The following is a 12,241-nucleotide window of genomic DNA, read 5'->3' on the forward strand; positions in this document are numbered from 1 at the left end:
GTGCTCGGCTGCAGCGTGGTTGATGATGCAGATGTTCACGGAGGCTCCTCGTTACCTAGTTGTCCACCACCATTCTCAACTGGATGAGCATTATTCGTTGTGGGAATGCTTACTTCTGTCTATAGCCCAATTTTGGTGTTCATGCTGGTAACCTATGTAGTAGGTTAGTACTTCATTCTAAGGGAAGTTTCATACTGCTCCTGACATGCCCTTCTACACTCTCCCTTGAACCAGGGTTGGTGTCCTAGCTTGAACCAGGGTTGGTGGCCCACAATGCCTCATAGATGCCAGTTTCGGGCTGCAAGATCCGTCCCACCTATTATGTTGGTAGTGCCACACAACACAATGGAGGGTGTCCTCACTCTGGAGATGAGACTTTGTCTTCTCAAGCAGTCACTCCTACTAATACTATCCTGGATAAGTAGGTAAATGAGGACTAGGTTAAGTGGGTTACTTCCTCTGCTGGTTCCCTCACCACTTGATGGAGGACCAATCTAGCAGCTATGTCCTTCAGGACTTGGCCAGCTTGGTCACTGATAGTAATACCGAGCTACACACGAATGTTGAAGTCCCCCATTCCAGAGACATTTGAAGCACTGATTCCCTCAGTGCTTTCTCCATGTGATGCTTCACTTGAAGTACTGATTCATCAGGTGAGGGGGAGGGGAGGAGAGGAGAGGGTAAGGAGAGACGTGTGGTGATCATTAGGTTTTATTGGCCTTATTTGACCTGAAGCTGAGAGACTTTGAGGTCTGGAATGAACATTGAGGACTCCAGGGCCACTCCCACTCCACTGTATGCCACTGTGCCCCCACCTCTGGTAGATCTATTCTACAGGTGGAGGTAGGATTTGCCCAAGAGTGGTCAGGTGTGTTGGATGATAGTTATGATTCTGTGAGTACGACCAGGTCAGCCTATACCTTGACTAATTTGTGGGACAGCTCTCCCAACTTATTCACCACTCCTTAGATGTTCGTGAGGAGGACTTTGCAGTGTTGACTGGCTGAGATTTCTTGGGTCTTGTACTGAATAAATGCCTGGATTATTGTTTAGGTCAATTTATTTTCCTTTATTTTTGGACTTTGCAGCAATTTTTTAGTGAGGCCATGTCAGAGGTCATTAAAAGTTAACCATGTAATATGGACTTGGAGTCACATGTAGGCCAGATTGAGTAGGAAGGCTCCTTTCCCTGAAGAAAATAGGAATGAGCAGAATGTAAAGTACTACACGTAGGAAGTTAAAATGGGCCACACATACCCTATGAATGGTGTCGAAGTACGTCTGATGAAGTGGAAAATGACTTGGGAATCTTAGTAGACTCTGTGCTCAAATTGTCCAACCAACACAAAGCAGCAATCAATAAAGCCATGATGTGGAGATGCCGGTGATGGACTGGGGTTGACAAATGTAAAGAATCTTACAACACCAGGTTATAGTCCAACAATTTTATGCAAAATCGTCGAGCAGAAATTGATAGCCAAGTTCCGCACCCATGAGGACGGCCTCAACCGGGATCTTGGGTTCATGTCACGCTACACGTAACCCCACCAGCGAATAAAAGTTATCTGTTTCTAATACAACGGGTCATTCTCTGTCTTTCTCTTCCTTTCGGATGTTTCTCCTCTCTCTCTCTGTCTTGTGTTCTGGCCGTTTGTATATTCGGTGGTCCTGTAGGTAACACCTCTCTGTCTGAACACTTTGATTGCCTTGACAACGGGCAGTTGGAAAGATTATCTGTAATCACCAGGTATTGTTCTCTGAATATAAATGCAAAACGTTCAAGGATTCCCACATTCACCTGACGAAGGAGAAAGCCTCCGAAAGCTTGTGATTTTCAAATAAAATTGTTGGACTATAACCTGGTGTTGTAAGATTCTTTACATTTATCAATAAAGCCAGTTGAGTGTTGAAACAGATAGCCAAAACGATAGAATATAATTCGGCAGAAATCATGATCAAAATGAATGGAAACTGGTCACACCACACCTTGAGTGCTGTGTCCTTTTCTGGTCACCTAGACACACGTGGGACCTTTAAAGACTGGAGGCACAGCAGAGAAGAGCCACAAGGCTGATCCCTTTAGAGTCTGAGCTTTGATGAAAGACTGGAGAAACTTGGGCTTGTCAGCCTTGAAAGGAGACATCTTGTAGAGGTATACAAGATTGTAAATGATATGGAAAAGGTAAATCTGGAAAATTAAATTGAACAGAATAGAACAAGGAGTCAAGGGTTTAAATTAGTACAGGCAATGTAGGACTGAGTTCAGGAAGTTCTACAGAGTTATCAACACATGGAATGGACTCCCAGACAGAGTATTGGCAGCAAAAACCTACAGTCATTAAAGAACCAACTGGGTGCTACAATAAGGAGACTTTAGGGTCATTCTGGATGGATGGGATGAATGCCCCATCTCCCCTATTTCTTCCCCCCCCCCACTGCCTCACCACTCCATAATTGTCTTATGGCCTTCTGAGAAACTAGACCTTGCCTGAAATTCTTACTTGAACATATCTTCAATCTAACTCAGATTACCATTCATTTGGTTCACTATGGGCCCGTTATTAGGAGGGCGGGGGGTCGACTGGGCGCGTGGCTCGAAAGCTGCGCAGCGGGCGGACTGCGCATGCGCAGCATAGGCTGTCAGCTGGAGGAGCCCTATTTAAAGGGGTGGTCCTCCACTGACGCTGCAGAAAATAGGCAAAATTACAGCATGGAGCTGCCCAGGAGGAAGGCTGCTCCCAGGTTTAATGATGCCTCACTCCAGGTCTTATTGGATGGGGAGGACACAGATCTCCTCCCCGGCGGGCGGGAGGAAGTGGCCGCCTCTGCCACCAAGAAGGCCTGGCTCGAGGTGGCAGAGGAGGTCACCAGCACCACCAACATATCGCGCACCTGCATACAGTGCAGGAGGCGCTTCAATGACGTAAGTAGTAGGTCAGCCAAAGTGAGTACACTTACTCATTCCCCTACACTCCGTCTGCCACATCACCACCCCCACCGCACATCTCCTTCTGCACTGCCAACACTATATCACATCACTCCTCACACCCACTCAAAGCTCATCCTCATCTTACCTGCACTTACTCACCTCGCCAGTACTCATCCCACCACCACCACTCAACCCAATCCTCATACAATCTCATGGCTCTATCTCATACTCACCCTCTCTTGCATCTCTTTCACGGTCAGCCTCACTCAACCTGCCACTACCTGTGCTGCAGCCACAGGGCATGCATCACGTATGTGCAGTAGGAAGCGTAAGGCAAATGTGTCGTGAGCATGAAGGGGATGCACAAGGGTGTTTGAGGGTTTGTCATGGTTTTTACTTATATTTGATTTCTGATCAACTCACATTACATATTATATTGTCACCACGACTGCCACGTCTTTGCGAATCTTGTCTGGTTTGTGCAAGAATGCCCTTTCCTGAGGATCACTGTGAAGACCCACAACTAATGCCACCCATTGTGTCACTGCAGAATGGGTGTAGGTGTATTTGCAGGGCTCTTTTGTGCAGACGACTGAGATGTCGGCGATGTCCCCGGTGGCACGCTGGAAGGATGCAAAGGAGAAGTTGTTGAGGGAGTGGTGACTTTGAGAGCGACAGGTAAGAAGATGGTGCTCGGGCCAGCCGGGAGCAGCTCGGCATGAAGGAGGCTGCAGATGTCCACGAGTGACTCTGAGCCTCCGTGTGCACTGCTGCTCAGAGAGGTCCAGGAAGCTGAGCCTCGGTCTGTAGACCCTGTGGCGAGGGTAGTGCCTTCTGCGATGCATCTCTCTCTGCGGTTGCCCTCCCTCCTGCTGTGCAGGTGGATGTGTCAAAGCACTATGTTGTGGAACTCCACGTGTCAGAGGTGGCCGACGATGCTGGTGATGCTGTTCGTCCTCCGAGGAGGTCATGACTGCAGCTACGGCGGCCCGCATCCGGAAGATGTACATTTGAGGGGATCCGCAAGGTAGGTAAATGTGTCTGCACACCGGGGTAAGTGTGCAAGTTTGTGAATTTTATTGTTCGGAGGAGGGTGGTGGAGGCCAAACTTTGTCCCAAGTGACAGAGTGGCCTCCTGCAATGGGTGAGGGTCTCCGCCCCCTCCCCCCCCTCCCCCCCCCCCCCCCCCCCCCCCCTATCAAATGGACCTTTGCAGCTGCCACAGGCTGATGGCTGCAACACGTCCATTTCAGCTGGGAGTGTTTCCCCCAGTACGGGAAACAGTCCCAATTGACTTGAAAATCCCACCCCTCCTAAAATATCATGTTAATCAGGTCTGTAAATGACCTGAAGTACCTAAATAATTACCTTAAGTGGCATCCCGCCGGCTTTAATTGCCGGTGGGAGTCCCACATGCGGGGGCTGCGCACGCATGTAAGCGCGTCAGTGGGGAACCCGGAAGTGGGCGGGTTGGAGCCAGGCTCCGGACCCGCCCCGGGAATCCCCGATTTCCAGAGCCCCCCGCCACGAACGCACCCTCTCGGGGGTGCGAAAATCGAGCCCTGTCGGTGGTGGAATGCAGATCCTTCAATTATTGATGTCTGAATGATTTCTTTGTAGGCAAAATTTTTTTATTTCCAGGTCTTCGGTTCTATGGAAATTCGATTAAACCATGGCAATAGTATTACTGGACTTATTATGTACCTGCAGGGAGAAGGGCTCCCTGCAAAGGTTGACTCAATTGCAGAAGCCATGAGGGTTAAAGTTTAGGCATGTTGCCTTTATGCCTTGCGTGTTCAACAAATTTAGTGTGATCTCTGATACAACTAGGGACCTGCCACTTACCAAAATTGTTTTTACTTTGAGCTTTTTCCTCTCCTATAACCGTGGCCTAGTCAAACTGTACTGCAATGGGAAAATTGCGCATTGTTTATGGAGGATGGTATACAGTACTGCACTCCTCCTTCAAATTAATCAAGGAAGGGATTCCTATGCATGAGGTTCCTAATCCAGTGTTAAAAACAAAAGGAATTCCAAAATAAAACCTCTGTGCTCTTTCAAACTGTAAATGCTTTCAAAAGGTTGGTAGATTTGAGAATGGTATCAAGTAAAATTAAGATGCAACTGCATTAGTACTCAACAAAATGCCTACCTCTGTTTCTGTGTCTATAATATATTAACCTTGCATCTACTTCCTCTACTTGTCTGTGCCACTTAGCAGTGACTTGTCACATTTTTGTCACACTTTGTGTCCACATTTTCTTTTCTATAAATTCTTATGTCCACATTTATAAAGGAAAATGCTCATGTAAGCTCGTCACTGTGTAATCTGGCCACTGGGTCCTGCAATTTTTTCATCTACTACTTTGTCCCTCACTAACTTAAATGCTAATTTTTAAAACCAAAATTTTTTTTTAAGTTTCATGTTACAATTACATGATTAAATTTATCCATTGTCTTTTGTGTCTTTTAATGCCTTCTTCAAAATTTTTACTTGAAGGCCTGGGCTTGGAGTTGGTATTTTTGCCCAGAGCTGTGATACTGGAAGCTGAATTTAATTGTGTATTCTAAGCATGTGTGGTGTACCCAATTTCCTGGGATGCATCAGGACCATTCAGTCAGCTATACGGAGGAATATTTTTTCCTTAGATTTTAGCAGTTTCTGCTTAGAAAGATTATTTGAAGAGGAGTGAAAAAGCAAATTTCTAAAGCCTTACTGAGGTAAAATGCAACTGTGTGGGAGAGAAAGAAGTGTTTTGATTACACACCTATTGCCTTTGTCTTGTGACCATAAACTTCAGAAAATGGGAGAGAGCGAGAGTCCTCATGTAATGTTACTTCACTTTTCAATAAGAGTAAAGAGAGACCATATTCTCTGACTTAATGCGTACAAAACCACGGGAGATTTACTAGTAATACATTAAAAATCTTGTGTCTGTGCACACTTCCTGCTAACTTGTTCCATTATAAATTTCTGTTGCTGCTTTTATAACGGAACCTGCCTATGTAAACTTGTCATGCTGTAATCACCCTCCTGCCAGTGGAGGTGCTGTAGCCCACCACATGCTGGATGGTGAAATTACAGCATAGAGTCATAGAGTTATACAGCACGGATAGAGGCCCTTCGGCCCATCGTGTCCGCGCCGGCCATCAGCCCTGTCTACTCTAATCCCATATTCCAGCATTTGGTCCGTAGCCTTGTATGCTATGGCATTTCAAGTGCTCATCCAAATGCTTCTTGAATGTTGTGAGGGTTCCTGCCTCCACAACCCTTTCAGGCAGTGAGTTCCAGACTCCAACCACCCTCTGGGTGAAAAAGTTCTTTCTCAAATCCCCTCTAAACCTCCCGCCTTTTACCTTGAATCTATGTCCCCTTGTTATAGAACCCTCAACGAAGGGAAAAAGCTCCTTAGTATCCATCCTATCTGTGCCCCTCATAATTTTGTACACCTCAATCATGTCCCCCCTCAGCCTCCTCTGCTCCAAGGAAAACAAACCCAATCTTCCCAGTCTCTCTTCATAGCTGAAGCGCTCCAGCCCTGGTAACATCCTGGTGAATCTCCTCTGCACCCTCTCCAAAGCGATCACATCCTTCCTGTAGTGTGGCGACCAGAACTGCACACAGTACTCCAGCTGTGGCCTAACCAGTGTTTTATACAGCTCCATCATAACCTCCTTGCTCTTATATTCTATGCCTCGGCTAATAAAGGCAAGTATCCCATATGCCTTCTTTACCACCTTATCTACCTGTTCCGCCGCCTTCAGGGATCTGTGAACTTGCACACCAAGATCCCTCTGACCCTCTGTCTTGCCTAGGGTCCTCCCATTCATTGTGTATTCCCTTGCCTTGTTAGTCCCTCCTTGCACTTTTCCGGGTTAAATTCCATTTGCCACTGTTCCGCCCATCTGACCAACCCATCTATATCGTCCTGCAGACTGAGGCTATCCTCCTCGCTATTTACCACCCTACCAATCTTTGTATCATCAGCGAACTTACTGATCATACCTTTTACATTCATATCCAAGTCGTTAATGTAGACCACAAACAGCAAGGGACCCAGCACCGATCCCTGTGGTACCCCACTGGCCACAGGCTTCCAGTCACAAAAACAACCTTCGACCATCACCCTCTGCCTTCTGCCACTAAGCCAGTTTTGTATCCAAAGTGCCAAGGCACCCTGGATTCCATGGGCTCGTACCTTCTTGACAAGTTTACATAGGCAGTTTCCTTTCTAAAAGTGGACCTGGTTTTATATTTCAATTATAAAATCCTACAGACAGAACGTGTGACTTTAAAATGGGGTTGAATTACGTGTCTGAGTCCTGGTCCAATTATCCCCCATCTACCCCCAGTACACTTGATCTTGACTCTCCGTGTGCAATGTGAGAAGAGATGGACTAATGCAAGGAAAAATGATAGTTTTTAGAAAAATTAATACATCAAATGGTTCAATGCACTTGCCAAACCCCTTCATCGCTTCCATTTTGATTTTAAAAAAGAGTGGAATGGGGGAAGAGAGTTATATCTGCTCTCGTACACCTGAAGGGTATTTATTGTTTCAATTCCTGCCCTGTGTTTACATTATAAAGTTTGGGCTTGCTTGAAAATAGATAATCTGGGATCAAAGAAATTTTCCTTTGTATTTCTGCAGTTCCAAAATAACTGAAGAAAGTAAAGACATAAACTGTATTTGACCAATTAGACCATAATTACTGCAGGAACGTAAAACTTTGTATTGGCACTATTTTATTCTTTCTCTTTGCTTGCCACCCCTTCAAAAAAAACCAGCAATTTGAACTATAGTTCAGACAGATTAATTTGGCAATCCAGGTGCACACGCTTTTTTGTTGCATTCCTTATAGTTACACTTAAAGTATGTGAACAAAACCATACAGAAGTTTGGGTGCTTCACAAAATTTACTTTTAATTGAAGTATTTAGTCTGAAAAAATTTGAACCTGAACTTTGCATTCTTAAAAGATAGGGATTTTCAGGTAATGACAAGAGCTGAGTAAATGTGCACATTTGGAGGGAAGGGATGGGATTTGCAGCTGTTTCCTATTTCCCTACTGGATCCAGAATACAACTTGTTCCCCTAGTGAAAAGATTTGAAACGTAGTGTTTTTATTGCTGGGTGGAAGAGTTGTCATCTTGTGATTCTTAAAGGAGAATATCTATAATTCCATTGTAAAGAACTTAGCTGCCTTTTCAAAAATCATTGGTCCTTAGCCATGTGGAAATTTAGTTTATGAAACCAAAGTTCCTAAGCGGCATCCACCGTAGAAGTATTGAATTGAAGTGTGCAGCTGTGATTTAGTTTTGCTACCAAAAATACAGTTTGTCCAGTATCTGCCCTCTGAGTTCAGCTTGTCCACGAGACCCACCTCCTGCTCTCTCAACCATATTCCTATCAAACCGCTGACTGCCCAACTTCCCTTCCTGCCCCCATGTTGTTATTGTTAACCGTTCCCTCTCCTCGGGTACTGGCCCCCTCCCCATCAAATCTGCCATCATCACCCCCCCTCAAAAAACCCACCCATGACCCCTGTCCTTGGAAACGACCGCCCCATCTCCAAACTCCCTTTCCTCTCAAGTCTTTGAATGTGATGTCGTTTCCCAAATCCGTGCCCATCTTTCCTGCAACTCAATGTTTAAACTCCTCCAATCAGGTTTCCGGCCCTTATCAAAGTCACAAATGACATCCTACGTGACTGTGACCGTGGTAAATTATCCCCCCCCCTCATCCTTCTCTACCTGTCTGCAGCCTTTGACATGGTTGACCACATCATCCTCCTCCAACGCCTCTCCTTCGCTGTCCAGCTGGGTGGGACTGCCCTCGCCTGGTTCCATTCTTATCTATCCAGTCGTAGCCAGAGTATCACCTGCTTCTCTTCCCATCCCTGCATCGTTACCTCTGAAGACCCCAAGGATCTATCCTTGGCCCCCTCCCATGTCTCACCTACATGCTGCCCCTCGGCGACATCATCCAAAAACACGTCAGGTTCCACATGTACGCTGATGACATCCAGCTCTACCTTACCGCCACCTCCCTCGACCCCTCCACTGTCTCTGATTTGTCGCATATCCAGTGCTAGATGAGCAGAAATTTCCTCCAGCTAAATATTGGCAACACATTGCCTTCGGTCCCCGCCACAAATTCCGTTCCTTGGTCATCGACTCCATCCCTCTCCCCGGCTGAACCAGACCGTTCTCAACCTTGTCGTCCTATTTGACCCCGAGATGAGCTTCCAACCCCATATTCACTCCATCACCAGTACCATCTCCATAACGTCGCCCGTCTCTGCCCCGCCTCAGCTCACCTGCGGAAATCCACATCCATGCCTTTGTTACCTCTAGACTTGACTATTCCAAAGTTCTCCTGGCCGACCTTGCACGCTCCTTAAGCTTGAGCTCATCCAAAACTCGGCTGCCTGCATCCTAACTCGCATCAATTCCCATTCACCCATCACTCCTGTGCTCGCTGACCTACATTGGCTTCCAGTCCAGCAATGCCTCGATTTTTAAAATTCTCATCCTGTTTTCAAATCTTTCCATGACCTTGGCCTCTCTTTCTCTGTAACCTCCTCCACCTACAACCTTCTGAGATCTATGCACTCCTCCAATTGTGGCCTTTTGCGCATCCCTGATTTTAATTGCTCCACCATTGGCAGCCATGCTTTCAGTTGCTTAGGCCCTAAGCTCTGGAATTCCCTCCGTAAACCACTTTGCCTCTCTCCCTCTCTCTCCTCCTTTTAAGATGCTCCTTAAAAACCTACCTCTTTGACCAAGCTTTTGGTTACCTGTCCTAGTATCTCCTTATGTGGCTCGATGTCAAATTCTGTCTGATAACGCTGCTCTGAAGCACCTTGGGACATTCTACTACGTTAAGGGTGCTATATAAATGCAATTTTTGTTGTATTGTTTTGAAGACTGAACTGCTCCTGATCATAGTGGCATTAAAAATTCTGTGCTGGATGTTTGCTTGACAATTTTAGTTTTATGAACTGCAGACTGCAGGTAGCTATGAACCAGTCATCCAGGGCAAGATTTTATGTATTTTACAAATTTGACAGGCATCAGAATGAAGTAGCTTCATATTGGAATTGCACAACTCCACAATGTGCACTCATGCAGACATTGCCCTCAAACTTGAATCTATTCTGTTTATATTGCTGTATTGTCTAATGTGTCCTATCACAGGCAAGTGGATACTTTTCATTTTAGTTGCTGCAGTGGTTTTACTTTTGTAGTCCATACACATTATGGTGCCAGCAGAAGGATTCAGAACTGTTGTGCAATGTTTGACTTAGATGGTGATGCTTTAACTTAGTGATTAAAATCCTTGAAAATGTGCAGATGCTGAAATGACTTTCTGTTGGTTTAATAAAGTGCATCTAAGCCCTGACCTTAAATAGCTTTCATTGAAGGTAGAGTGCTGAGTAGTAGATGAGGTAAAGGTTACAAATATATCCAGTATGGTGATCAGGTACATAACTATAGTTTAAATGATTAGTGGGGTTTTTGGAATTCAGATGTAATAACTCCTCTGTAGTAGAAAGGACCAGATCTAAGTGGTTAGAAATGCTGTTCCTCTTGGACTTAAAGCTTCTTTAAAGACCATATTTAACAAGCTGCATCCTGTCAATGCTCTTAAGTAATTTCCAGCATTGGCATATTCAGGGAAGACAAAGAGCACCTGCTCTTTGTGATTTATGGCAAATTTAAGGAAGTCTGTTCAGGGATCTGAAGCAAACCATGATTCATTCAGTGAAACTGGCCAACTGGCAGTGATTCGGTAATCTTTTTTTTTGTCCAAGTTCAGCTCATAATTTTTAAGCAGTAAAACAAGTTTGAAGTTTTAGGATCCTTACCAGAAATAGTCAAACAATGTTATATCTGTGGTTAACGTTCTACCAAAATTTGAAACATTCCGAGCCTCTTTGTAAATGATAGTAGTTAAGTTCCAGTGATTGGCCACCCACGTGTACATAGTATCCCTGGTACCTGTATACTCTAACCAAACATTTAGCAATTGATAAAAGTGCTTTGAGAGAGGAGAAAATGTTAAATTAGTGTGATTAAACTATTTCTAGAAATCATAAACCATTGTTGAGGAAATTACAGACTGGCACTTGTTCTGTCCAGTGCAGTGCTGAGCAGTGGCTAAGTGCTTTCCTTCAGGAGGGCTGGTTAGCTGTGTCACAGTCCTTTATAGCTACAAGTGGCTGGTGACCACACAGCTGCCACTAGTTTCAGAGCAGATTGTCCACCTGCCTGTAGTTTTCATTGATACTCAGGAGACCAAAACTTGGCTTAAATTTAGATGGATCTTTGATAGCTCAGCTGGTTGTAGCTGAACCATACAGACTGGTTTCAATCTCCAGTGTTTGCTAAGTTAGCTGATCTCGACAAGTGTTAGAAAACTATAGTTAGCCTTAATGCCCCTGGATTAAGGAGGGTAAAATTGGCAAATGTTCCTGCTTCTGATCACTATCCATTGACCCTGCTTCAGGTGTTCTTTCCTTCTTCCCCCCCCCCCCCACTTTCCCTGGCTCTGTACTTGCTTAAAAACTGTTTAATCTTCAACTTCTACCAGTTCAGATGAAGGGTCATTGACCTGAAACGTTAGCCCTATTTCTTTCTCCACAGATGCTGCCTGACTTGCTGAGTATTTCCAGCATTTTCTGTTTTTATTTCAGGTGAAATCAGAATCTGTCTTGGCTGTCATACCCTCCTGTGATGTTTGGCTTATTCACATTTAATATCTAGGGTCAGATTAAATATCCACTTGAGAGGTGCCAGTATCCGTAGTACCTGTAGAACTGTATCCCAGCAAGTATTTAATGCCTTCAGTAGAAGGGGTGGAAGAGAAAATATTTAAGATTGCTGGCAGCTTTTGGGGAGCAATTATGAAGTGAGTCATTGGCTGACTTATGTGGCTTCAATCATAACATAATCCATTCAGTGTAATTGTGCAAGTGCTTAAGAGATAATGTTTTTTCAAACTATTTTGTAGGTGATGGGAGCAGCTGTTCATTTAGAAGAAATATTAATGGTAACTTTCCCCTTGCAGATGTTCAACCAGTTGCTTATGAGGAACCAAAACACTGGTGCTCAATTGTCTATTATGAGCTGAATAACCGGGTGGGAGAAGCTTTCCAAGCCTCCTCTACTAGTGTCTTAGTGGATGGTTTTACTGATCCCTCAAACAACAAAAATAGATTCTGCCTCGGACTTTTGTCCAATGTAAATCGTAACTCAACCATCGAAAACACCAGGAGACATATTGGCAAAGGTAATCTCACATTTTTA

At 44.8% G+C, this 12,241-nt stretch overlaps 1 protein-coding gene across 1 annotated transcript in view; it reads left to right on the forward strand.

The window, feature by feature from the left end:
• smad1 (SMAD family member 1) overlaps window positions 1-12,241 on the forward strand; it is a 97,925-nt gene that overhangs the window by 72,983 nt on the left and 12,701 nt on the right. Inside the window, exon 5 of the mRNA XM_067992315.1 lies at window positions 12,003-12,224. Within this exon, the coding sequence (XP_067848416.1) occupies window positions 12,003-12,224 (222 nt within the window). The remainder of the gene's footprint in view (window positions 1-12,002; window positions 12,225-12,241) is intronic.

The sequence above is a fragment of the Heptranchias perlo genome, chromosome 1 (genome assembly GCF_035084215.1).
Source record: "Heptranchias perlo isolate sHepPer1 chromosome 1, sHepPer1.hap1, whole genome shotgun sequence".
Taxonomy (NCBI): Eukaryota; Metazoa; Chordata; class Chondrichthyes; order Hexanchiformes; family Hexanchidae; genus Heptranchias; species Heptranchias perlo.